Source organism: Schistocerca cancellata, chromosome 6, assembly GCF_023864275.1.
Source record: "Schistocerca cancellata isolate TAMUIC-IGC-003103 chromosome 6, iqSchCanc2.1, whole genome shotgun sequence".
Taxonomy (NCBI): domain Eukaryota; kingdom Metazoa; phylum Arthropoda; class Insecta; order Orthoptera; family Acrididae; genus Schistocerca; species Schistocerca cancellata.
This window is the reverse complement of record NC_064631.1, coordinates 511184502-511211836: the sequence shown is the minus strand read 5'-3', so window position 1 is coordinate 511211836 and position 27335 is coordinate 511184502. Positions and strand designations below refer to the sequence as shown.

Below are 27335 nucleotides of genomic sequence, written 5' to 3'. Positions count from 1 at the left end.
TCCCTCCCCCTATGCGGTGCTTCAAGTGCTGGAAATTCAGGCACATGTCTTCCTGCTGCCATTCCGGCACCCCATGTCGAGATTGTGGATGTCTGCTGCATCCAAATACTCCATGTGTGCCTCTTACCACTTGTGTCAACTGTGGAGAGCACACCACTCCTCCTGCTCACCAGACTGCACAGTAGTCCAAAAGAAGTGGAAAATTATGGAGTAAAAGACCTTGGACTGGCTAATTTCCCAAGAGACTAGAAGTAATTTTGAATGGTTGCATCCGATTTGCTTGACATCTACATGTGCTCCAGCTACATCAAGGTCACCCTCACCTATGACAGTAGTTCAGACACCTCTGCCTTGTACAGTGGGCCCCCAGGCTGCTCAGATACATCCGCCTCCTTGGCGGTTGCGGGCACCTCTTCTTCCATTGCCCCGAAAGCACCTACTTTCGGAGCAATGCCCCCCCCCCCCCCCCCCCCCCGAAACGCCAGGGACATTGGTCCTCTCCCCAGAGCCAGAGAGGCCACAGCCTCCTCTGGCTCCTCTCGCAAGGATGTGGTCCCTTGGGACTCTCCCTTTCAAGGTTCCCCCTAATGCCAAAGTGGACACTCTCCAGTGGCTGAAGGAGCAACAAGCTGCTGGATGAACGTCTTCATGATCTTCCTGTGGGCCTGTAGCAACTTTGGAGAAGACCTCCCTGCAAGCACCTAAAGAGAAGCGAGAGAGCAAGCGGACGAAGTAGTAGACTGCTAAGAAATGGGGCCCTCCAGTGGCCCCAACACCACCACTCCCTACCAGTTCTGCATCGGAGAATGAGGTGGAGATTTTAGCATCCCTCGAGGACCTGGATCTCGCTGATGCCTCCCCTAGAATGGAAATTGATACAAATACTCAACCAGTGGCAGCAGGTGTTGTTGTTGTTGTTGTTGTTGTTGTGGTCTTCAGGCCTGAGACTGGTTTGATGCAGCTCTCCATGCTACTCTATCCTGTGCAAGCTTCTTCATCTCCCAGTACTTACTACAACCTACATCCTTCTGAATCTGCTTAGTGTATTCATGTCTTGGTCTCCATCTACGATTTTTACCCTCCACGCTGCCCTCCAATGCTAAATTGGTGATGCCTTGATGTCCTACCAAACGGTCCCTTCTTCTTGTCAAGTTGTGCCACAAACTCCTCTTTTCCCAAATTCTATTCAATACCTCCTCATTAGTTATGTGATCTACCCATCTAATCTTCAGCATTCTTCTGTAGCACCACATTTTGAAAGCTTCTATTCTCTTCTTGTCCAAACTATTTATCGTCCACGTCACTTCCGTACATGGCTACACTCCATACAAATACTTTCAGAAACGAATTCCTGACACTTAAATCTATACACGATGTTAACAAATTTCTCTTCTTCAAAAACGCTTTCCTTGCCATTGCCAGTCTACATTTTATATCCTCTCTACCTCGACCATCATCAGTTATTTTGCTCCCCAAATAGCAAAACTCCTTTACTACTTTAAGGGTCTCATTTCCTAATGTAATTCCCTCAGCATCACCCGACTTAATTCGACTACATTCCATTATCCTCGTTTTGCTTTTGTTGATGTTCATCTTATATCCACCTTTCAAGACACTATCCGTTCCGTTCAACTGCTCTTCCAAGTCCTTTGCTGTCTCTGACAGAATTACAATGTCATCAGCGAACCTCAAAGTTTTTATTTCTTCTCCATGGGTTTTAATACCTACTCCGAATTTTTCTTTTGTTTCCTTTACTGCTTGCTCAATATACAGATTGAATAACATTGGGGAGAGGCTACAATCCTGCCTCACTCCCTTCCCAACTGCTGCTTCCCTCCCATGTCCCTCGACTCTTATAAGTGCCATCTGGTTTCTGTACAAATTGTAAATAGCCTTTCACTCCCTGTATTTTACCCCTGCCACCTTTAGAATTTGAAAGAGAGTATTCCAGTCAACATTGTCAAAAGCTTTCTCTAAGTCTACAAATGCTAGAAACGTAGGTTTGCCTTTCCTTAATCTTTGTTGTAAGATAAGTCGTAAGGTCAGTATTGCCTCACGTGTTCCAATATTTCTACGGAATCCAAACTGATCTTCCCCAAGGTCAGCTTCTACTAGTTTTTCCATTAGTCTGTAAAGAATTTGCGTTAGTATTTTGCAGCTGTGGCTTATTAAACTGATAGTTCGGTAATTTTCACATCTGTCAACGCCTGCTTTCTTGGGATTGGAATTATTATATTCTTCTTGAAGTCTGAGGGTATTTTACCTGTCTCATACATCTTGCTCACCAGATGGTAGAGTTTTGTCAGGACTGGCTCTCCCTAGGCCGTCAGTATTTCTAATGGAATGTTGTCTACTCCGGGGGCCTTGTTTCGACTCAGGTCTTACAGTGCTCTGTCAAACTCTTCACGCAGTATTGTATCTCCCATTTCATCTTCATCTACATTCTCTTTCATTTCCAGAATATTGTCCTCAAGTACGTTGCCCTTGTATAGACCCTCTATATACTCCTTCCACCTTTCTGCTTTCCCTTCTTTGCTTAGAACTGGGTGTCCATCTGAGCTCTTGATATTCATACAAGTGGTTCTCTTTTCTCCAAAGGTCTCTTTAATTTTCCTGTAGGCAGTATCTATCTTACCCCTAGTGATACTCGCTTCTACATTCTTACATTTATCCTCTAGCCATCCCTGCTTAGCAATTTTGCACTTCCTGTCAGTCTCGTTTTTGAGACGTTTGTATTCCTTTTTACCTGCTTCATATACTGCATTTTTATATTTTCTCCTTTCATCAATTAAATACAGTATTTCTTCTGTTACCCAAGGATTTCTACTAGCCCTCGTCTTTTTACCTACTAGGTCCTCTGCCGCCTTCACTACTTCATCCCTCAAAGCTACCCATTCTTCTTCTACTGTATTTCTTTCCCCCATTCCTGTCAATTGTTCCCTTATGCTCTCCCTGAAACTCTGTACAACCTCTGGTTCTTTCAGTTTATCCAGGTCCCATCTCCTTACATTCCCACCTTTTTGCAGTTTCTTCAGTTTTAATCTACAGTTCATAACCAATAGATTGTGGTCAGAGTCCACATCTGCCCCTGGAAATGTCTTACAATTTAATACCTGGTTCCTAAATCTCTGTCTTACCATTATATAATCTATCTGATACCTTCTAGTATTTCCAGGATTCTTCCATGTGTACAACCTTCTTTTATGATTCTTGAACCAAGTATTAGCTATGATTAAGTTATGCTCTGTGCAAAATTCTACCAGACGGCTTCCTCTTTCATTTCTTTCCCCCAATCCATATTCACCTACTATGTTTCCTTCTCTCCCTTTTCCTACTGACGAATTCCAGTCACCCATGACTATTAAATTTTTGGCTCCCTTCACTACCTGAATAATTTCTTTTATCTCATCATACATTTCATCAATTTCTTCATCTGCAGAGCTAGTTATCATATAACCTTTACTACTGTAGTAGGTGTGGGCTTCGTGTCTATCTTGGCCACAATAATGCGTTCACTATGCTGTTTGTAGTAGCTTACTCTCGTTCCTATTTTTTTATTCATTATTAAACCTACTCCTGCATTACCCCTATTTGATTTTGTATTTATAACCCTGTATTCACCTGACCAAAAATCTTGTTCCTCCTGCCACCGAACTTCACTAATTCCTACTATATCTAACTTTAACCTATCCATTTCCCTTTTTAAGTTTTCTAACCTGCCTGCCCGATTAAGGAATCTGACATTCCACGCAGAACGCCAGTTTTCTTTCTCCTGATAACGGCGTGCTCTTGAGTAGTCCCCGCCCGGAGATCCGAATGGGGGACTGTTTTACCTCTGGAATATTTTACCTAAGAGGACGCCATCATCATTTAACCATACAGTAAAGCTGCATGCCCTCGGGAAAAATTACGGCTGTATTTTCCCGTTGCTTTCAGCCGTTCGCAGTACCAGCACAGCAAGGCCGTTTTGGTTAGTGTTACAAGGCCAGATCAGTCAGCAGGTGATGCTGGTGCATAAACTGCCTCCTTGGTCACTTAATACCTTCCCTGATTACAGAAAGCATCATCCTCCAGTGGAACTGTGGCCGTTTGTTCTCCCACCTGGCTGAGTTATGACAAATCTTAAGTGTTACACCTGCTTTTTGCGTAACCATTCAGGAAATTTGGTTTCCTGCAATGCAGGCCCCCAATAAGACCCCACCCTTCATGGCTTTTGGCGGTATTACAAAAACTCTCCTGACTGTGGCAGATTGTCAGGAGAAGTTTGTATATATGTCCTTACCTCCGTCTATAGTGAACATGTACCCATTCATACACCTTTAGAAGCTGTGGCTGTCAGGGGTCAGGGTGAGGTCGATGCAGGAAATCTGTAACATCTACCTCCCTCCATATGGTGAAGCGCCACCCCATGTATTGGGTGCATTAATTTTCCAGTTCCCCCACCTTTTCTGCTTCTTGTTGATTTTAATGCCCATAATCCTTTGTGGGCTGGAACCAAGGTTACTGGCTGTGGTAAAGATGTTGAGGACTACTAACTCAATTCAACCTTTGCCTCCTAAATACAGGCTCCCCCACTCATTTTGGTATGGCACATGGCACATACCCTGCCATTGATCTCTCGGGTTGTAGTCCTGGCCTTCTCCTATCTATCCACTGAAGAGCTCATGATGACTTGCGTGGTAGTAATCACCTTGCACTGTTCCTGTCCTTACCTCAGCGTCACTCATCCAGATGCTTGCCCAGATAGGATCTTACCAAGGCTGACTGGGACACTTCCACCTTCACTACCACTGTTGAATGGTAACATCGATCAGGTGATCCTCACAAATGCTATTACCATTCTTTCCGCAGCTGAATTGGCAATCCCTTGTTCCTAAGCTGCCCTCGGCAAAGGTCATTGCCTTGGTGGTCGCCGGACATTGCTGCGGCCATTAGAAACTGTAGGCGGGCCCTCCAGTGTCATAAGCACCATCCGTCTCTGGGGAACCTCATTGCTTTCAAACGGCTCCGTGCCCAGTCTGCCTATTCATCAAACAATGGAAACAGGAGTGTTGGGAATGACATGTCTTCACCATTGGGTCACAAACCTATCCTACCTGGATTGGGAAAAAGCTCCAACTAATTTATGCCTATCAGTCCCCTTCAGGTGTACCTGGAATTTCCACACATGAAGCTGTATCTGCCGATCCAGACATAATTGCAGAGCATCTTGCTGAGCGTTATGCTCACATCTCTGCATCTGAGCATTACTGCCCTGTCTTTCGTCTTCTCAAACAGCATGTCTTTTGCTGCATGCCACCCTGAGCCATATAGTGCTCCCTTCAGTGAGTTGAAATTTCTCTGTGCCCTTGCCAACTGTCCTGACACATCCACAGGCTCAGACCGCATCCTTTCCCAAATGATTAAACATCTGTCAGCGAATTACCAGCGCCACCTTTTTGCCATCTTCAACTGCATCTGGAACGATGGCAAATTCCATTCGCACTGGCGGGGAAAGTATCATTGTTCCAGTGCTAAAATCCTGTAAGAACCTGCTATATATGGATAGCTATCATCCTATTAGCCTCACCAACATCCTATGCAAGCTGCTTGGACATATGGTGAGCCAGTGGTTGTGTTGGCTCTTTGGGTATTGGGGCCCTCTGGCTCCGTCCCAGGGCAGTTTTCGCCGAGGGCACTCCACTATTAGCAACTTGGTCCACCTGGAGCCTGCCATTCGATTGGCCTCTTCTCAGTGACACCACCTTATTGCCATAATTTTTGACCTGACGATAGCCTATGATACCACTTGGGGGAAACCATATCCTCACTATTCTGCGTGAGTGGGATCTCCGGGTCCATTCCCAATTTTTATACAGAACTTCTCGTCACTCTGTGCTTTCAGGGTTTGAATTGGTGCTCCCTGCATATAAAAGAGAATGGGGTCCCGCATGTCTCTATCCTGTGTGTCCCACCCTTTTTAACTGCCATTAATGCTCTTTCCCTAGCAGTAGGGTCCTCACTATATCCCCTTCTATAGGCTGACGACTTTTGTATTTCCTTCTGCTCCTCTTCTATTGGTGTGGCAGAACGCTGGCCGCAGGAAGCCATGTGTAAGGTGCAGTCATGGGCCCTCACTCATGGCTTTGTCTTCGGCCGCCAAGATTTGTGTCGTGCACTTCTGTCATCATCGTACTGTCCACCTCCATCCAGAACTTTACCTTGATGATCAACTACTTTATGTAGTGAAGACTTACTGCTTTTTGGGACTGGTCTTCGATGCCCACATAACTTGGCTTCCCATCTTCATCAGCTTAAGGAAAAGTGCTGCTGGCATGTTAATGTTTTTTGATGCCTGAGCCCCATGGACTGGGCTACTGATCGCCCTACTCTGCTGCAGCTGTGCGAAGCCCTCATACAGTCCCACATTCACTATGGGAGCCTGGTGTACGGTTCAGCATCGCTCTCCGTGCTGCGTCTGACCCTATCCACCACTGTGCAGTTCAGCTTGCGTCGGGAGCTTTCCGAGGAAGCCCATTGAACAGCCTCCCGATGGAAGCTGGTGCTGCAACTACTGCTTGCAAATTATACTGCCCACATTCATAGTACACCTTGCCATCCAAATTACCGTCTCCTTTTCCTAACATGGCGATAAATCTTCCGCAATGGCAGCCCAGAACAGGGAATCCCCTTTGCAGTCCATATCCAGTTGCTTCTTACTGAACTCTATGCTTTCCCTCAACTATCTTTTTTGAGCGTCCACTTACGTACTGCTCCATTGTCCATGCATTGGCCACAATTCATCTGCACCTATCGCAAGGCCCAAAAGGCTCAGTTCCACCTGAGTCCCTCCGCTGGCAATTTTTCCCTATTATTAGGGAGTTCCAGGGCTCAGAAATAGTCTACACCGATGGATCAATGGTCAACACTCTGGTTGGCTTTGCTTGTGCTCATGTTTGGTATACTGAACAGTGCTCCTTGCCAGAAGGCTGCAGTATTTTCACTGCAGAGTTAGTAGCCTTCTATCGTGCCCTTGAGCATATTCGCTGCTGCGTCGGTGAGTCCTTCGTCATCTATAGTGACTCCTTAAGCAACCTCCAAGCTCAGGACCAATGCTTCCCTTGCCATCCTTTGGTAATGACTATCCAGCAGTCTGTTTATGCCCTCGGCCACAGTGGATATTCAGTGACCTTCATTTGGACCGCAGTACATGTCAGGATCCTGGGCAATGAGCTTGCTGACAGCCTGGCCAAAAAAGGCTACTAAACCAACTTTGGATATCGGCCTGCCAGAGACTAATCTCCAGTTGGTTTTCCGCCTATAAAGTTTTTGCAATCTGGAAAACTGAATGACCACCCTCAGTACACCAACTAAACTACATGTTATAAAGGAGGCCATCCATGTGAGCCACTCGCAGGGACTCTGTTGTCCTTTGCCAGCTTCACATCAGTCAAAATTGGCCAACACATGGTCACCTCCTCCATCGCAAGGTCACACCTCGGTGTTGCTGTGGCTCCCATATGACTGTCATCCGCATCTTGATGGACTGTCCAATTTTAGCCACTCTCTGGCAGACTTTTAACTTTCCCACCATGCTGTCAATCATGTTGGGAGACTCATTTTGGTTTTCTTCCACAATAGAAAGAGTAGCTAAGTAATACACGAAACTGGTCAAAGTAACACAGTTATGGCTTTGTTTGTAAACCTCTGAACAGTGATGGAAATAAGCTTCTCGTGATTCCCCATGAACAAGACAAAAGAATCATGCAGAAGGTGCAACATAAGTGATACACAGAACAACTGACATACGTGGTACAAAGAAAAAGAACCGTAAGAGTGAGTTAGTGCTGCTCCATGTGTGTGTATATAGGCGCAGGTCACCGGTAGAAGGTAACAGCAGAGATCATGCCATGTGCACACTTCCTACAAGTGGCCTCTAGTGGCTGGCCTGTGCTAGTACAGTTGGAGGTTTATTTAAGTACACTCACATGGCAAGGCTACACTCAGCGCACTCATACACACTAGTAGCAGGATACAGCTATGTACACACTATTCTACATATATACAGAGTTTGTTCAGTGCATATGTGCTAGTATAAAGTAGTTCATGTGTTTAAGGTTGAATTACAGGTAAACTGTTTTTGTTCTGCAGGTCAGTAGGGAAAAAGAGACATTTTACTTTTAATTCAACCTTAAATATGGATTTGTTCTATTAAGAAGTAATGGAAGAAATCATAAAAATAGTTCAAATGTGGTGGTTACATATCTAATTTTTTATATTACAAGTAAAATGTGCAGTTATGTACATCCACCTGCCAAACATTGCTAGAAGCACTTCTTTAAGTCCTGATGTAGTTTCTGAAAAGATAATAATGAAATTTTTTGAATGCCCAGATCACTGTGAGAGCAGGGCACTCTTTCACAGTCTGATAATATGACTCACAAATGCTAAAGTGCAAATTGCAGGCATACGTCCATATTCTGCACTTGGACTAGACAAGCACTGATGCCTATTCCCCCCTGCGGGTCCGGGGATTAGAATAGGCCCGAGGTATTCCTGCCTGTCGTAAGAGGCGACTAAAAGGAGTCCATCCCCCTCACGGGGGTAGTTAGCGCCTGCGTCCGGAGACGGACGGTTCCACGACCTATAATCGTGGTCTTTTTGGTTTTTCACTTCTCGTTTCTTCCTTCCTTTTGTTGGTTCCTTTCTTTGCTATTCTCCACCTCACTGTCTACCTTACTCTTTCCCTTGACTTCTCCTTGCCTTCTCATTGCCTTTCTCTCCTTGCCTTCTCATTGCCTTTCTCTTTCCCTTGACTTCTCCTTGCCTTCTCATTGCCTTTCTCTCCTTGCCTTCTCATTGCCTTTCTCTCCTTGCCTTCTCATTGCCTTCCTCTCCTTGCCTTCTCATTGCCTTTCTCTCCTTGCCTTCTCATTGCCTTTCTCTCCTTGCCTTCTCATTGCCTTTCTCTCCTTGCCTTCTCATTGCCTTTTTCTCCTTGCCTTCTCATTGCCTTTTTCTCCTTGCCTTCTCATTGCCTTTTTCTCCTTGCCTTCTCATTGCCTTCTTCTCCTTGCCTTCTCATTGCCTTCTTCTCCTTGCCTTCTCATTGCCTTCTTCTCCTTGCCTTCTCTGGTCTCCGCCTTGGCGTTTGAGACAGTCTGTCCTCTTTCTCCCTCTCTCTCTTCTTTTTCCTCCTCTTCCTTCCTCCCTGTGCGTGTCTGAAGGCCGACCCACGCGTTCGCACGCGTAGCCGGTGACGGGGTAACGCGTAAGTCCCCGCCCTGGGTAGGCATGTAAGGCACGCGCGTACCCCCTGGTAAAGGCCAGGCCCGGGGAGGGGTGATTGCCTGAGCTGATACCTTCTGACCATGCCGATTGGTCCCTCCGTCTGTTTCTCGGGAGGTGTGACCTGAGGTGTAAACATTCACCTAAGGCGGGAGTGCCCTCTGAGAGGGTCCCCACAAGGAAGGAGCGCGCCATCGGAGACGCTGGCAATCAAGGGGGATTCCTCCGCAATGGATTCTACTCCATCTGTCTCGACTTCGACCCAAAAACGGAAACGTGACCAGCCAACAGTGACAAAAGTACTACCGCCTGCCCCACAGTTCCTCGTAGTTTCTCGCACTGAGGACGGAAAGGATTTTTCCTCTGTCAACCCTTTTGTTATTCAGAAGGGCGTTGATGCCATAGCCGGATCTGTCAAATCTTGTACCAGGTTGCGTAACGGCACCTTATTACTAGAAACTGAGAGTGCCTTTCAGGCACAAAAACTGCTTCGGGCCACCCTCCTGTACACGTTCCCTGTCCGGGTGGAGGCCCACCGAACTTTGAATTCGTCTCGTGGTGTAGTCTATACTAGCTCCCTCGACGGATTGACTGACGAGGAGCTTCAATCTTTCCTCGCTGAGCAGGGCGTGACGGCTGTCCATCGGGTCATGAAAAAGGTCAACAACGACCTTGTACCGACCCGGACACTTTTCTTGACCTTCGATAGTGTTAAGCTGCCATCGCGCATCAAGGCAGGCTACGAGGTTATTTCTGTTCGCCCCTATGTCCCGACACCTACGCGCTGCTACCAGTGTCAGCATTTCAATCACACTCGACAGTCTTGTTCCAATGCGGCTAAATGTGTCACTTGTGGCAGGGATGCCCATGAGGGTGACTGTCCACCTCCGTCTCGTTGTGTGAACTGTCAGGGTGACCATGCCGCATCCTCCCGCGACTGTCCTGTCTATAAGGACGAACGTTGCATCCAAGAAATTCGGGTCAAAGAGAAAGTGTCCACCTCGGCTGCTCGCAAGCTATTGGCTAGTAGGAAGCCCACGCTGCTCCCAGCGGGGAAATATAGTACTGTCCTCGCCTCTCCTCAGACTACCCGGGAGGTAGCAACCCAGACATGCGATCTGACCTTCAGCACCACGGTCGTCCGTTCGGCCAGTGCTAAGATCGCGCGGTCGACGTCTCCTCTTCCTCCCATCACACCACAGACACCAGCCACTTCCTCAGCTTCTGCTAAGTCGAAGACCCCGAAGTCAGATGCACGGTCCTTCAAGAAGGAACCATCCCGTGCAGACTTCCTCCGTCCCTCGACCTCCCAGCCTTCGACCGGTACTTCCACCAAACGTCCTTCCAAAAAAGCGCATAGGAAGCATAGTTCTCCTTCTCCGCCACGGCGCATTTCTTCTCCTGCGCCACCCAGCGGTTGCCGCCCCAGGCCGTCATCCGTTTCGCCTGGCCGCACCGCCGGTAGCCGTATATCTGGTCGTTCACCGGCGGAGGAAGCTCCCCCTCCCGGCCATCCTCCCGAGATGGCCGATGACCCTATAGACCCCATGGACGATGACTGTCCGCCTACTGATAGCGGCGGAAGTGCTCGCTCGAAGCCAGGCCCTAAGCGGCCTTCGAGGTGACCCCTTCTCTCCTCTTCCTTTTCTTACGATGGCACTTATTCACTGGAATATTCGCAGCATTCGCTCCAACCGAGAGGACTTGAAGTTGCTGCTCCGCTTGCATCGTCCGCTTGTCGTAGCCCTCCAGGAAACGAAGCTACGCCCATGCGATCACATTGCCTTGGCACACTACACCTCTGTGCGTTTTGACCTACCCCCTGTGGTAGGTATCCCAGCTCATGGAGGGGTTATGTTGCTGGTCCGGGATGATATTTACTACGATCCCATCACGTTGCACACCGGCCTGCAGGCAGTTGCCATCCGCATTACTCTCCCCACTTTTACGTTTTCCTTTTGTACCGTTTACACTCCATCGTCCTCTGCCGTTACCAGGGCAGACATGATGCAACTTATTGCTCAGCTACCTGCACCGTTTTTGTTAACTGGAGACTTCAATGCCCACCATCCCCTTTGGGGTTCTCCAGCCTCCTGCCCGAGGGGCTCCTTGTTCGCAGACCTTTTCAACCAGCTCAATCTTGTCTGCCTCAATACTGGCGCCCCTACTTTTCTTTCGGACACATCTCATACCTATTCCCATTTAGACCTCTCCATATGTACTCCCCAACTTGCACGCCGGTTTGAGTGGTATGCACTTGCTGATACATATTCGAGCGACCACTTCCCGTGTGTTATCCATCTCCTGCAGCATACTCCCTCTCCGTGCTCCTCTAGTTGGACCATCTCCAAGGCAGACTGGGGGCTCTTTTCTTCCAGGGCGACCTTTCAGGATCAAACCTTCACAAGCTGCGATCGTCAGGTCGCACACCTCACGGAAGTCATTCTCGCTGCTGCTGAATATTCCATCCCTCACCCTACTTCTTCTCCACGTCGCGTACCGGTCCCCTGGTGGACCGCAGCATGTAGAGACGCTTTACGTGCTCGTCGACGTGCTTTACGCACCTTTAAACGCCACCCTACAGTGGCGAATTGTATTAATTATAAACGTTTACGTGCTCAGTGTCGTCGTATTATTAAAGAAAGCAAGAAAGCCAGCTGGGCTGCTTTCACAAGCACCTTCAACAGTTTTACTCCTTCTTCTGTTGTCTGGGGTAGCCTGCGCCGGCTATCTGGCACTAAGGTCCACTCCCCAGTTTCTGGCTTGAAGGTCGCGAATGAAGTCCTTGTGGCCCCTGAGGCTGTCCCCAATGCCTTCGGCCGCTTTTTCGCCAAGGTTTCGAGCTCCGCTCATTACCACCCTGCCTTCCTCCCCCGCAAACAGGCAGAGGAGGCTAGGCCACCTGACTTTTGCTCCTCGAATTGTGAAAGTTATAATGCCCCATTCACCATGCGGGAACTCGAAACCGCACTTGGCCGATCACGGTCCTCCGCTCCAGGGCCTGATTCTATTCATATTCAGATGCTGAAGAACCTTTCTCCTGCGGGTAAAGGTTTTCTTCTTCATACATACAATCGCATCTGGATTGAGGGACATGTTCCCGCATGCTGGCGCGAGTCTATTGTTGTCCCGATTCCTAAGCCGGGGAAGGACAAGCACTTGCCTTCCAGTTATCGACCTATCTCACTTACCAGCTGTGTCTGTAAAGTGATGGAGCGAATGGTTAACTCTCGATTGGTTTGGCTGCTCGAGTCTCGAAGCCTACTTACCAATGTCCAATGTGGATTTCGTAGGCGCCGCTCTGCTGTTGACCATCTGGTTACCTTGTCGACCTTCATTATGAATAACTTCTTGCGGAAGCGCCCGACCGCGGCTGTGTTCTTTGATTTGGAGAAGGCTTATGACACCTGTTGGAGGGCGGGCATTCTCCGCACCATGCATACATGGGGCCTTCGCGGTCGCCTCCCTCTTTTTATTCGTTCCTTTTTAATGGATCGACAGTTCAGGGTACGTGTGGGTTCTGTCCTGTCCGACACCTTTCGCCAGGAGAATGGGGTGCCACAGGGCTCAGTTTTGAGCGTCGCTCTGTTCGCCATCGCGATCAATCCAATAATGGATTGCCTCCCAGCTGATGTATCAGGCTCCCTTTTTGTGGACGATTTTACCATCTATTGCAGCGCGCAGCGTACACGTGTCCTGGAGCGCTGTCTTCAGCGTTCTCTTGACCGTCTTTACTCCTGGAGTGTCGCCAATGGCTTCCGTTTTTCTGCCGAGAAGACGGTCTGTATTAACTTCTGGCGCTACAAAGAGTTTCTCCCACCGTCCTTACGACTTGGTCCCGTTGCTCTCCCAATCGTGGAGACCACCAAATTTTTAGGCCTTACCTTTGACAGGAAACTTAGCTGGTCTCCACATGTGTCATATTTGGCCGCCCGTTGTACCCGTTCTTTAAATGTCCTCCGTGTTCTCAGTGGTATGTCGTGGGGAGCGGATCGAACCGTCCTACTTCGTCTATATCGGTCGATCGTCCGCTCCAAGCTGGATTATGGGAGCTTCGTATACTCCTCTGCACGGCCATCCATCTTACGCCGCCTCAACTCCATACAACATCGGGGTTTACGACTTGCGATCGGAGCATTTTATACCAGTCCCGTAGAGAGTCTTCATGCTGACGCTGGCGAATTGCCACTCACTTACCGGCGCGATATACTGCTTTGTCGGTATGCCTGTCGGCTACTGTCAATGCCCGACCATCCGTCTTATCGTTCCTTTTTTGACGACTCTCTTGACCTTCAATACGGGTTGTATGTCTCTGCCCTGCTACCCCCTGGAGTTCGCTTTCGTCGCCTCCTTCAACACCTTAATTTTTCACTCCCTGCAACCTTTCGAGTGGGCGAGAGCCGCACGCCACCTTGGCTCCAGGCTCAGGTCCGCGTTCACCTTGACCTCAGCTCGCTCCCAAAAGAGGTCATCCCCGGTTCGGTCTACCACTCCCGTTTTTTGGAACTTCGTTCGAAGTTCATCAACATGACTTTCATTTATACAGATGGCTCTAAGACCAATGACGGGGTCGGGTGTTCCTTTATTGTCAGGGCACAAAGTTTCAAATACCAGCTCCATGACCATTGTTCGGTCTTCACAGCTGAGCTCTTTGCCCTCTACCAGGCTGTTCTTTACATCTGCCGCCACCGACATTCTGCTTATGTCATCTGCTCAGATTCTCTGAGCGCCATCCAGAGCCTCAGTGATCCGTACCCGGTTCACCCTTTCGTACACCGGATCCAACGCTCTCTTCAGCGGCTGGTGGACGTCGGTCCGCCGGTTAGCTTTATGTGGGTTCCTGGCCATGTCGGTATCCCTGGGAACGAAGCTGCAGATGCCGCGGCCAAGGCTGCGGTCCTCCAGCCTCGGACAGCTTCTTGTTGTGTCCCTTCGTCCGATTTTAGCAGGGTCATTTGTCGGCGCGTTGTGTCGCTGTGGCATGCCGATTGGGCTGCACTTACCGACAACAAGCTTCGGGCCTTAAAACCTCTTCCCGTGGCTTGGACGTCCTCCTCACGCCCTTCTCGGCGGGAGGAGGTCGTTTTAGCAAGGTTACGAATTGGACACTGCCGGTTCAGCCATCGCCATCTGCTGACGGCTGCGCCTGCGCCGTTCTGCCCATGTGGGCACTTGCTGACGGTTAGACACATTTTAATGTCCTGTCCAGATCTTAACCAACTGCGCCTCGATCTTAAACTGCCTAATACTTTCGATGCAATTTTAGCGGATGACCCACGAGCAGCTGCTCGTGTTCTTTGTTTTATCAGTTTGACGAACCTCGCTAAGGACATTTGATGATGTTGTTTTTTAATCCTATGCCTGTCAGTCTCTTTTATCGTGTTTTCCCTTTTAGTTGTTGTTGTCAACTTGTGCCTCGCGGTGCATTCTTAGAGTAGTCAGGGCGCTAATGACCATTGAAGTTGTGCGCCCTAAAACCACAAAAAAAAAAAAAAAAAAAAAAACTGATGCCTATTGAGGAAGCATTAGTCACAATACAAAATTCAGTTGACATGTCTGAGTGGTAAAGCATATTACAGGTCATTAAAGTTTCTTTGATTTTATCATGGGCTGTTTAGCAATCTGATCAGTACCAAGTAACTTTCCCTGAACAAATTCAGCATAGGTTCACAATTTAATATCTGGTTAGGCACAAATCATCTTAAACTGTGCCTAACTCGATAAAGGCATTCAATTGCCTCTTCATTCAAAGGGTTGGAAAGTTCTTTAGTTCTTCGTTACATTGATTTTATCATCATCCAGAAGAATTCCATGGGGGGTGATTATATGTCCTAAGAACTTGATACCCTTGTGCCCAAATTTTGACTTTTGTGGGTTGGCAGTTGTGCCAGCCTCTAGGAATTTACTTAACACTGTTTTAATAAGATCAGTGTGGTCTTTCCATGTTTGTGTTGCTATCAGTAGGTAATCTACAAACATGGTTACCCTATCAAGTATGTCTGGGCCTAGAATGGAGTCTGGTGTGGCTACGAATACACCCAAATGCCATTTAGGCTGAAAGGCAATGCCTTAAACTGGTGAATTCTACCTGTGTAGATAAAGAAAGTGTACCATTTTGACTCCTGGATAAAGGTTTTTGCCAATAGGAGGAGCAGAGACTTATACTGGTCAGGTACTGGACTCCATAAAATTTTGGTGTTTGTTCCTTGATCTTCTCAAGTCAGGGGCCCAAATGTGTATAGTATTTTATTAGCACCTCTGGCATCAACAACTACTTGAATACTTCCTCGACACTTTATTGCAGCTATAGTTGGAGTCATGAACAATGACGGTTGAGTTAAGGCTTGTTCTGCACACCTACGTCACGCATTCTCTGACAGCCAGTGAGCGTTCAGTAGTGTTTCAAACACTCTGTTCTGAATGCCATAGCTAATGTGAGCATTAAACATGATTGTAGCAAATGGTTTAGTGAATTTTTATTCCATTTGTAGTGAATTATCATCGCTGGTTGTGGAGGTAAGTGATGCATACGCATAAGCGTGGGAGAGATGTAATTTGCAGGATGTACGCTTTCTTCAAGCAGAATGTGTGCACGTGCTTGTACCGCAACTGTCGCTTGGAAAAATCAACAATGCAATCCTCATCCATGCCTTGACATGTGTGAACTGCCATCGTTTGTATATCAGACTATAGTAGTGAGCTGCAGTATGGACTCATAGAGGGTTCAGTTATATTCCACTCCAACAATATTAGTGTTTCCCTAGTTGCAGCAGGTCCTATAGCACACAGAGTAGGCCATATTGGAGAAAGTTTAATAAGGGATGACGCTGAGGTGACACTAATACCGCAATTTTACACTAGAGCTCTCTCTTTAAAGACTTGTGAATACCTTAACAAAATACTTGTTAAGTCCGAGCTATAATATTGCGTAAATATGCAGACGCCTGTATTTTATTAACTACTTGTTGCTTAATACAGGTAATAGCACTTATCTCAGGTTTCTGTTTGTGCAGTTAATCTTGCTGCTTATTAGCTTTATTTTCTGGCCTTGACAATATTTACTGTCACCAACATGTAATTTCAACTACTGTCCATTCACCTTAACATCATTCCCAGATGAAATGTCAGTACTGGTATTCTTTTCCCAGAGAAACTCCATACTTAAAATACAGTCCGCAAACAAAGAATTATCTACCACAAGTGTGCACTAACCAGTATGTGGTCCTGCCATTTTGCATTGTGAGACCTGGTACCAATCACTCCCAGTATCTTGCATTTGCTGATAGGCAAGGTTGGTACATCCATACCCTCATATTCTTTTAAACAAGTCAGTGAAGATGACATTGACTGCAACACATTTGTCAAGTATTAGTGTTGTCACTATATTGCCTACTTTGAAATATAGACACATCTTGATTGCACAGTTCTTTATTAAGCACTATGTTCCGAAATTTCATCATCAAACTGAAGTTGTGGAATAAAGTGTACAAGAAAATTAATGATAGAAATATGTGCTTAATAACTCAAGTATGCATCTTAATAGTTGATGTACAGAAATTTCAGTTAGTATTATATTTACATTTAAATTAAAATTTTGTAAAAAGCTCATGAAAGTGAGCACGTAGACTGAACATAATACAGAACTCATCTCATATAGTTATATTTAACAGTGCCGTTGTGTATTCAAAGAGAACTAGTGCCAGATTGACTGTGGCAATTGAGCTATCAATGAAGTAAACAAAGGCTGGTGCTAGCATTAACCATAGAAATTAAGTCAAAGAGTAAGTTTGCGAACAACTATACATTGCAGTTAACTACATGTCAGAACATAGTGAACAACTTGACAAAGTCACATTTGTGCTACATTTATGGAGAAGATACTCTTATTGACAGCATGAAATGTGCAGCATTAGGTATCATCATCAGCAGTGTTAGTCAGTAATTAAAACAGAAGACGTATTTGCAACCAATAAATGGTATGGTTCAATATAAACAGAAAACAGATGTTGATCAGAACTAAAATATAAGTTATGAAAGAATAAGTTTACAACCATCAATGAAGAAAATGTTATGTGTCAGCAAATGTAGTCATATTAGCATAGTCTAACAAGAAAGAGATCACATACAATATAACAATTGAGATAAGCCTAGATGGGTGGCAACAGTTTAAATAAAATAGAAGCTAATATTACAGTCTCTCTCTCTCTCTCTCTCTCTCTCTCTCTCTCTCTTGCTCTCTCTCTCTCTCTTCCTTATTTCACATAAAAGAGCATTAAGGTATATCATCAGAAAGTATAACAATCTAGCTTGAAGTAGATGCATGATACTCAAAAAACATCTTAGCATCTTGTGGTTGAGGATGTAGAGTTAGGGCCATCAATTGACAAAAACTGATGCCTAGACAACTGTAATGCTGAGATAGTGGTCATATTATTTTGGAATTAATGGATTCTGTTTGTACATGTAGTTATATGAAATGTAATGTGAAAGTGTATAACAGTATGGAAATGGAGAACTATGTCTAACAAAATAAGCTTGTTGAAATGGTAACAAAACCCAAACATTCTACTTTGATAAGGTTAATCACAATGTAATGTACATCTAATATAATTAAATTCCATATAAGAAATTAAATTTACTATGCCCATAATGCTGATCCATGGTGAGGAAATACGTACGTATTGTGATAAAACTGTAAAGTGAGTCAAATGAATAACACAAAGTACTAATGTTGGCAAAATGCAAAGTACCAATGCACTACACAGCACCTTTAATTAAAGGTGCGAGGCAGGTACACTGTGGTAGCAGCCTGCGAGAACAGTGGCTCCATCTGTTGGAGTGGAGTGAATCTATATAGAAAGGTTGGCAATGTAGTCACGTCAGATTGGCCCATGAAAAACAGTGACACCATCTAAGAGGGTGGAAGATAATAGTGTGCATTCGGCTATAATAGTTGCACCATATACAGCTCATGAATTCTATATGATTATGGCTATTGTAGCAATCTTAGATCAGTTGGGTCACATCTGAGATACATTTTGTATAGTGTCTTCAAATAAATCTAAGAACCAGTTCCTACTGAAAAAAATCTGGTCATTAAATAACTAATGCAACTGACAGATTGTATGTGTACATATTTCGAATTCTTCCAAAATATCTAACAGATGACTATGAGGGACAATGTGCAAAACTTCAGCTCCTTCAGCTGTCGGCAGCAAGTCGTGCTAGTTTTCAAATGCTATCCCAGAGCACTGGCATTAAAGGGATATGAGTGCTCTCTGTATCTAGTAATGAAATCTTTCCCCGTAATGAAATCTTTCCCCATTTTACCATTATAGAAATTATTGCAATCCCCACATTGTTTTTTATATACATGTGGTTTAATAAAATATTTCTCCGTTTCAGTCCTACAGCATGTGTAAGTTACCTCTCATTTTAAATGAAGCATTGACATTAGCCTTTTTCAAAACTGTTGCTGGCTTGTCACAGTGTGAATCACTGTATGTTAGACTAACAAAACAACTTTATTTATCCTCTTTTTTGACTACTTTGAATTTCTTCTTCTATATAGATTAAAAAAGTTTACAAATAAAATGAGCATTATACCATGTTTGCTACCCTGTGATATCCACACATATTTAAATACATGAGTGAAGTGGTATAATATTCTTCCAAGCATGTACAATACTTCATAAATGATTTTATAAATATTAAATGTCTTCATTTTAGGTCTCTTAATGATCTTTTTCCTAAGATTCGAGATAAATTGCACGAGTTGCAACGTCAGCTGACATCTGCTAAGATCCTCCGTAATAATGGAATTCCTAAAGCGGTATCCTACATACGAGATATTGCTAATAATGCTCCTGCTGTGAAGCAGTTGCTTAGCAGGTTGGCAAGATCACTTGCAAAGAGGTGAGTGAATAAGGAACATAAATTGCTTTTTGGTGCAGCGGGATAGAGACTGTGCTTCCTCTTATAGTTTGATATTACCAGTTTGGAAAATTTGCTTGTATTTAGAGAACAACTTTAAGATTTTTTTGAATTTTTGTTGGTAAATTGTGTAGTCCTTACTTGCATTTATTTTACAAAACATGTTACCGAGGAACTCTGAAGCAAAATTTAACTTATAACAACTAATTCAACATGAGCAAGTGAATCATGCTCTTTCAGGCTGGTTGATGTTTGTGGTTGTGTAGATAATTATTCTTCTTACCAGACTAAAATCTTTTGAAACCTCCTTGATTTCACTAGTTTGCTTTATCTGTGTCAAATTTGTGTGAGTTTTTAAATACCGTGCATACAATTCCCACACTTGACAAAACATTCAAGTAATAATATGATGTATTACATAAAGATAAGCTTTTAATTCTCGGCAACGTACTCCATGAGAAGGTATATTTTAATATGTACCATAATATAATGAAAAATAAATAAAAAGATTTGTTTTCATTTTTTTTAAATGGCTCGTTCAATTCTATAATTAACCTTTTCCATCAGGTGCTTTGTTCATGCAATATTTCCTCAGATGTTATCCTTCCATCTTATTATGGATGTTCCTCTTTTTGTGATTCTGTCAGCTTTTCTGGAAAGTCATACAGACAGCAGTCTTTTTTCATGACATAGTGTCATCATGCTCTGCTCAATGAAGCCCTCCCATCTTCATTACTTGGACAATGTTATGAAGTTTATACACTGTCTTAAAACTCATTTTTCCTAACCCTCTGTTCTAGGAAGTGGTCATCCTCAACATACCATGAGGTAAAATTTCTGATTCAAGGTGCACTTGCACCAGACACCTTGGAATACCAACCCGACAGTACACATGTAGGACCCCTCTCCTCTCTCCCCCCTCCGCCCTCCCACTGCCCCTCCTCGCGTCCCTCCCTCTCTGCTCCTCCCTCTCTGCTCCTCCCTCTCTGCTCCTCCCTCTCTGCCCCTCCCTCTCTGCCCCTCCCTCTCTGCCCCTCCCTCTCTGCCCCTCCCTCTCTGCCCCTCCCTCTCTGCCCCTCCCTCTCTGCCCCCCCCTCTCTGCCCCTCCCTCTCTGCCCCTCCCTCTCTGCCCCTCCCTCTCTGCCCCTCCCTCTCTGCCCCTCCCTCTCTGCCCCTCCCTCTCTGCCCCTCCCTCTCTGCCCCTCCCTCTCTGCCCCTCCCTCTCTGCCCCTCCCTCTCTGCCCCTCCCTCTCTGCCCCTCCCTCTCTGCCCCTCCCTCTCTGCCCCTCCCTCTCTCTCTGCCCCTCCCTCTCTGCCCCTCCCTCTCTGCCCCTCCCTCTCTGCCCCTCCCTCTCTGCCCCTCCCTCTCTGCCCTCCCCCTCCCCTTCCCTCCCTCTGCCCCTCCCTCCATCCCTCCCTCCCTCCCTCCATCCATCCCTCTCTCCCTCCATCCCTCCCTCTCTCCCTCCATCCCTCCCTCTCTCCCTCCATCCCCTGCCCTCTCTCCCTCCATCCCTCCCTCTCTCCCTCCATCCCTCCCTCCTCCCTCCATCCCTCCCTCTCTCCCTCCATCCCTCCCTCTCTCCCTCCATCCCTCCCTCTCTCCCTCCATCCCTCTCGTCCTCCCTCTGCCCTCCCCTCCCCCTCCCCACCCCCCTCACCCTCCCTCTCTGCCCCTTCCCTCCCCCCCTCGCCCTCCCTCTCTGCCCCTCCCTCCCCTCGCCCTCCATCTCTGCCCCTCCCCTCGCCCTCCATCTCTGCCCCTCCCCTCGCCCTCCATCTCTGCCCCTCCCTCTCTGCCCCTCCCCTCGCCCTTCCTCTCTGCCCCTCCCCTCACCCTCCCTCTCTGCCCTACCCTCCCCCTCTGCCCTACCTCACCTCGCCCTCTCTTTCCGCCCTCCCCTCCCCCTCGCCCTCCCTCTCTGCCCCTCCCCTTCCTCACCCTCCCTCTCTGCCCCTCCCCTTCTTGGCCCTCTCTCTCTGCCCCTTCCCTTCCTGGCCCTCTCTCTCTGCCCCTTCGCTTCCTGGCCCTCTCTCTCTGCCCTTCCCTTCCTGGCCCTCCCTCTCTGCCCCTCCCCTTCCCTCGCCCTACCTCTCTGCCCCTCCCCTTTCCTCCTCGCCCTACCTCTCTGCCCCTCCCCTCCCCTCGCCCTCCCTCTCTGCCAATCCCCTCCCCTCGCCCTCCCTCTCTGCCAATCCCCTCCCCTCGCCCTCCCTCTCTGCCCCTCTGCTCGCCCTCCCTCTCAGCCCTCCCCTCTCTCTCTCAGCCCCTCCTCTCTCTCTCTCTCTCTCAGCCCCTCCTCTCTCTCTCTCTCTCTCTCAGCCCCTCCTCTCTCTCTCTCTCTCTCTCTCTCTCTCTCTCTCTCTCTCTCTCTCTCTCTCAGCCCCCTCCTCTCTCTCTCTCTCTCTCTCTCTCTCTCTCTCTCTCTCTCTCTCAGCCCCCTCCTCTCTCTCTCTCTCTCTCTCAGCCCCTCCTCTCTCTCTCTCTCTCTCTCTCTCTCTCTCTCTCAGCCCCTCCTCTCTCTCTCTCTCTCTCTCTCTCTCTCTCTCTCTCTCAGCCCCTCCTCTCTCTCTCTCTCTCTCTCTCTCTCTCTCAGCCCCTCCTCTCTCTCTCTCTCTCTCTCTCTCAGCCCCTCCTCTCTCTCTCTCTCTCTCTCTCCTCTCTCTCTCTCAGCCCCTCCTCTCTCTCTCTCTCTCTCTCTCTCTCTCTCTCTCTCTCAGCCCCTCCTCTCTCTCTCTCTCTCTCTCTCTCTCTCTCTCTCTCTCTCTCAGCCTCCTCTCTCTCTCTCTCTCTCTCTCTCTCTCTCTCTCAGCCCCTCCTCTCTCTCTCTCTCTCTCTCTCTCTCTCTCTCAGCCCCTCCTCTCTCTCTCTCTCTCTCTCTCTCTCTCTCTCTCTCAGCCCCTCCTCTCTCTCTCTCTCTCTCTCTCTCTCAGCCCCTCCTCTCTCTCTCTCTCTCTCTCTCTCTCTCTCTCTCTCTCTCAGCCCCTCCTCTCTCTCTCTCTCTCTCTCTCTCTCTCTCTCTCAGCCCCTCCTCTCTCTCTCTCTCTCTCTCTCTCTCTCTCTCTCTCTCTCTCTCTCTCTCTCTCTCTCTCAGCCCCTCCTCTCTCTCTCTCTCTCTCTCTCTCTCTCTCTCTCAGCCCCTCACCCCACCTCTCCCCTCCCCCTCCTCCCCCATCCCTCCTCTCCCCTTCTCCACTGCACCTCCCTTCTCTCACCTCCTCACCATCTCCCTCTCCGCTCCCTCCGCCTCTCTGCTCCCTCTGCCTCCCTTTTCTCTTTCCCCCTCCCTCCTCTGCCACTGACCCACCACCCTCATTTGGCTCTGTATCTGTCTATTGATCACTCGCTCTGTGGACACTCCTCCCCCTTGTTTAATTTTTGTTGTTCTTGCAGCGAGGTTTTATGGATGTGTATCATTTTCATGTTGTATTTTGTTTTTGACCTTGACAATAGACTTAAGTGAGATATCTGTTACAACTGTCTTAATGTTGTCTGATTGCACAATTGCTGTATAGACCAGTGGTAAATACTGCACGTGTTTGTATCCAGCTTATTAGCTTTTATCTTTTGTTTCACTTGCATTCCCTGTTTTTCAGAATCTCTTCACCTTCTAAGTCTCAGTGGGAGCAACTACTGAATGATATTTTGACACTGCAAGAAAAGGTGTTCAGGTGCATCCCCACAAAAGAATGTTATGAGGTTTGTGATGTGTTTGCCTGTCACTTAATGAAACAATCTATTTTCACCTCTTGTGTGAATTTTGTACTATCTTGTGTTTAGATATATGCTGAAACTCTGCTGTCATCAGGTGATAAAAAAAATATTGCAGAAGCATCCACTATTTTGGAGTGTCGGAAGTCAGCTGTGATTCCTAAAATGGTATCATTTGACCGCAGTGTTAAATTGGTTCTGCAGGTTGCAAGGGAATATTTTGACTCATCTGGAGATTTGCTTTGCCCAGCAATGGAACTCGCAAAGTAAGTATCAGTTGAACAGAATAATCTTTGTGTCTTATTTAGGTATTTATATTTTTTATGTAACATTGTAAATAATAGTAGTAGTTTCATGACTTTGACCTTGATGTGATTAAACTTGGAGTATTTGCCTGTTTACAAAATGTATTAAAATTAGAATTAGATGAGCAACTGTAATTGCAAATTAGTCATATCATTCTTCAGTTCATGACAAAAGAGAAAGCAATAGGAAATGACTGCCTGTGTTTGTCCACTTAATGATTTATATGTTTTAATTGATGTGCATTGGCTAAAAATTGTTGAGAGATAATGTCTGGAGATCCTCATATGTTTGATAATGTAGATACATTTGATAGATATTTGGTGATAGTTATTTGATGTTAGAAGAGTGACAGATAACATTTTGATCTTCAACTTTTATATGAACAGAATTTAATCTTAGGTTTTATTAGCCAGATAGTTATGATGGCTGCTGCACACTAATTCATATTTTGATTGCTATTTGTATGTATATTCTTCATTTCAAGTGGTCAGTTTGTCTGTTTAGCATCCTTAAAAGATAAACACAATCATTTATATTTTCAACAATGTAGGAAAATATTGCTACCTGCCATAATGATGACAAGTTAAGTTGCACCCAGGTACAATTAAAAGACACATAAGCTTTCAGCCACTGCTTTTGTCAGAAAAAGAAAGAGAAACCCACACCATTCATTCACACAAGTGAGCACACCTCGCACACACATGACTGGCTACTCAGACAGTTCAGACCAGAATGCAATTGTCGTATGGAATGGAATGGGTTGAGGAAGGGGAAGGGATAGCAGTGCACGGGTTGGAGGAGAGAGGAGTGCTGTTTGATGGAGAGTGCAGGAACTACACTGCCAACAGGCACAGCATTGGGAGGTTGTGGGACAGGGAGATGGAGACAACAGAGTTAAAAAGTGGGGAAAGGTGGGTGGATGCATTGACAAGGGCAGGAGACAATAATGGGGCGGAGATGGTTTAATAGAGGGGATGCAAACTGTTGGATGGAGGATATGGGGACAGTAAGCATCCCTTATATTGTACTGCATGTTACTTAGTCTGAAGTTATCCCTTCTTCCTCAAACAATTGTATCAAGTTTTAAAATGAGAAAATGAACAATGAACAGTTTTGTTTTATCATTGTTGTATAATTTAATGTAATTATTTCTGTTCAGCAATTAATTATATTGTGTATCTCTAAAGGTACTGTACAAGTTTGATCTGCCAAAGCACCCAAACTAATTAAGACATTCACGCCATGTTCACCATTTGTGACACACTATGTCACAAAGGTTTATGCCATTCAGTCAATTACAATATGTGCACCTTTTGTGACGTGCACAACATCCAGTCTGTGATCGGAGGCTTTCCCAGCATATGTGTTGTTTCCAGGGCTCTCGGGTGTCCAGCCGGATGCGATTGTTGAAGTCCCATGATATTTCGGCGAATAACCTTCCGCCATCATCAGGTGGTTCTGATGGAATGGTCTGTCTGCTCATTGTCAGTGTTATTTATGTCCGTCAGTCGGGCTTCAATTCCCTGCGCCGACGGTCCGATTGCGGCCGCCGAACTTCCGATTGCGGCAGCCGACATTCCGTCTGCAAGTGCCGACAATCCGTTTGTGGGCACCGGCGCTTCGATTGCGGCCACCGACAATCTGTTTACGGGCGCTGACCCAGGTGCGTGCCCACCCCAGTGTCGCGCCGGGTGGTGGAGGATGCAGAATCCTGTGGAGTGTCCTCTGCAGCCGTCGTAGAAGGGTCTTGTGTCCGCTTGTGGCGTGACTCCTTGATGGAGTTAAGTAATGGTGGACATGCCTTGCTTAGTTGAAAACCTGTGTCTCGGTTTATGAGATTGTCCGTTATGTGAATTTCAATGGCCTCCTTGAAGATGCTGTCCCAGCAGAAACTGGTAGGGGCCAGAATCTTGCTCTCTTCATATTTCGCATTGCGTGCAGTTTCCAAACAGTGTTCTGCCAGTGCCGATTTGGTGGGCTGACCTAGGCGCGTGTGGCATTGGTGTTCTTTGCAGCAGTCTTAGACTGTTCGGATTGTTTGACCAATGTAAGATTTGCCGCAACTACATGGAATATTATATATGCCCGCTTTCTTGAGGCCAAATCCGTCTTTCACTGTCCCCAGTAGGGTCCGCATCTCGGATGGTGGTCGGAAGACTGTGTCAATTTTGTGTTGTCAAACAATCCGAACAGTTGAAGACCGCTGCAAAGAACACCAACACCAACGCCATACGCACATAGGCCAGCCCACCAAATCGGCACTAGCAGAACACTGTTTGGAAACTGGATACAACGCGAAATATGAAGAGACCAAGATTCTTCCACATACCAGTTTCTACTGGGACAGCATCTTCAAGGTGACCATTGAAATTCGCATAATGGACAATTTCAGAAACCGAGACACAGGTTTCAAGTAAGCAAGGCATGGCAACCATTACTTAACTCCATCAAGGAGTCATGCCACAAGTGGACACAAGACCCTTCTACAACGGCCGCAGAGGACACTCCACAGGATTCTGCATCTTCCACCACCCGGCGTGACGCCGGGGTGAGCGCAGACCTGAGTCGGCGCCCGCAAATGGATTGTCGGCAGCCGCAATCAAAGCGTTGGTGCCCGCAAACGGATTGTCGGCGCTTGCAGACGGAATGTCGGCTACCGCAACCGGAAGTTCGGCAGCCCCAAACGGACCGTCGGCGCAGGGAATCGAAGCTCGACTGACGGACATAAATAACACTGACAATGAGCAGACAGACCATTCCATCAGAACCACCTGATGATGGTGGAAAGGTTATTCACCGAAATATCATGGGACTTCAACAATCACATCCGGCTGGACACCTGAGAACCCTGGAAACAACATCCAGTCTGTATTCAAGCTCTATCTGCACTCGTTGCAACATATCCAGATCAACTGTGGCATGCACAAATAATTCAATTCTTGAAATCATTTATGTGGTTGACAGATGTTTGGTAGACTTTGTCCTTGATATACCCCCATAGAAAGAAGTCCATCAGTGTAATGCCAGGTGACCTAGGAGGCCAAGGAATTCAACCACCCCTGCCAATCCAGCCATCTGGAAACACCTCGTCTAGAACATCTTGCATAGTCTGAGCCCAATATGATGCACCATCTTGTTGGAAAACAACTGTGTCATGGCAGTCTTCCAGTTGCGCTAACGTAAACGGTTCCAGTTTATCAAGTTATTTGTTAGAATTAACTGATTTTTTGTGAGGAAAAAAAATGGGCCCAGCAGTGAGATCAACTGTGCAGCAAAACCACACATTCACTTTTGGGCTGTCACAGTATGTGGACTGATTGTGCCCCAGATGTTGTGAACATTGTGTTTGTTTACCTTACCACCCACATGGGATATGGTTTTGTCTGAAAATGTTGTTTAGAAAATTTCTGTCCTCCTCTAAATTGTGAAGAATGTTCACAGTGTACAGCATATGTTGTGTCTTGTCATTTAGTTTCAATGTGTGCGGCAATTGCAGTTGGTATGGATACATCTGTCAACATTTCTGGATGGTCCTGCGATGCCCTCCCAAAAGAATTCTGCAGTGAACGTTGAAATGTCATCTGTATCTGTTTTGTGTCAGCTTCACTTGTCCCAGGTCTTCCACTGTGATGCTTTGTATCAAGACTTCCTGTTCTGACCATCACCAGCCCTCTTGTTGGCCAAAGTTGATTCATTAATTTTTTAAGTAAGTTACTAAATTTGGTGACTGGTCAGATTTTCACAGCACTTGCCTCACTGAGATAGACATTCACTGCAGTGAGAGATAGCGTCATCGAATTTAAATAACCAGTTTTATCAATAATACTCACCTTTTTTGTTGCTGTTCTTTGTTGTGAGTTGTAAGCTTGATATCCATTTCCTTTCTTTAACTTTTTATGACCATCTACAGGATGATTGGGTTGCTTCAATGAAATTGTGTAAGCAGTTATCGACTTTCTGATAAATAACACGTATATTTTCAGTCATTTCTCTTCCCAATGCAAATCAGAATGGCTCACATAACTTGACATCATCCATGCTCTTCAAACTCATACAACCAACTGAACAAAAAACAAAGATTTACCACTAACAACATGTAGCGAAGAAATTACTGTCA

The 27335-nt window shown here is 46.4% G+C and overlaps 1 protein-coding gene across 2 annotated transcripts in view; it reads left to right on the top strand.

The window, feature by feature from the left end:
• Positions 1-27335, top strand: part of LOC126190945 (NBAS subunit of NRZ tethering complex-like) — a 410919-nt gene that overhangs the window by 119847 nt on the left and 263737 nt on the right. For both annotated transcript variants that reach the window (XM_049931590.1, XM_049931589.1), the window contains exons 20-22: positions 18997-19182; positions 22798-22900; positions 22982-23178. In XM_049931590.1, the coding sequence (XP_049787547.1) occupies positions 18997-19182; positions 22798-22900; positions 22982-23178 (486 nt within the window). The remainder of the gene's footprint in view (positions 1-18996; positions 19183-22797; positions 22901-22981; positions 23179-27335) is intronic.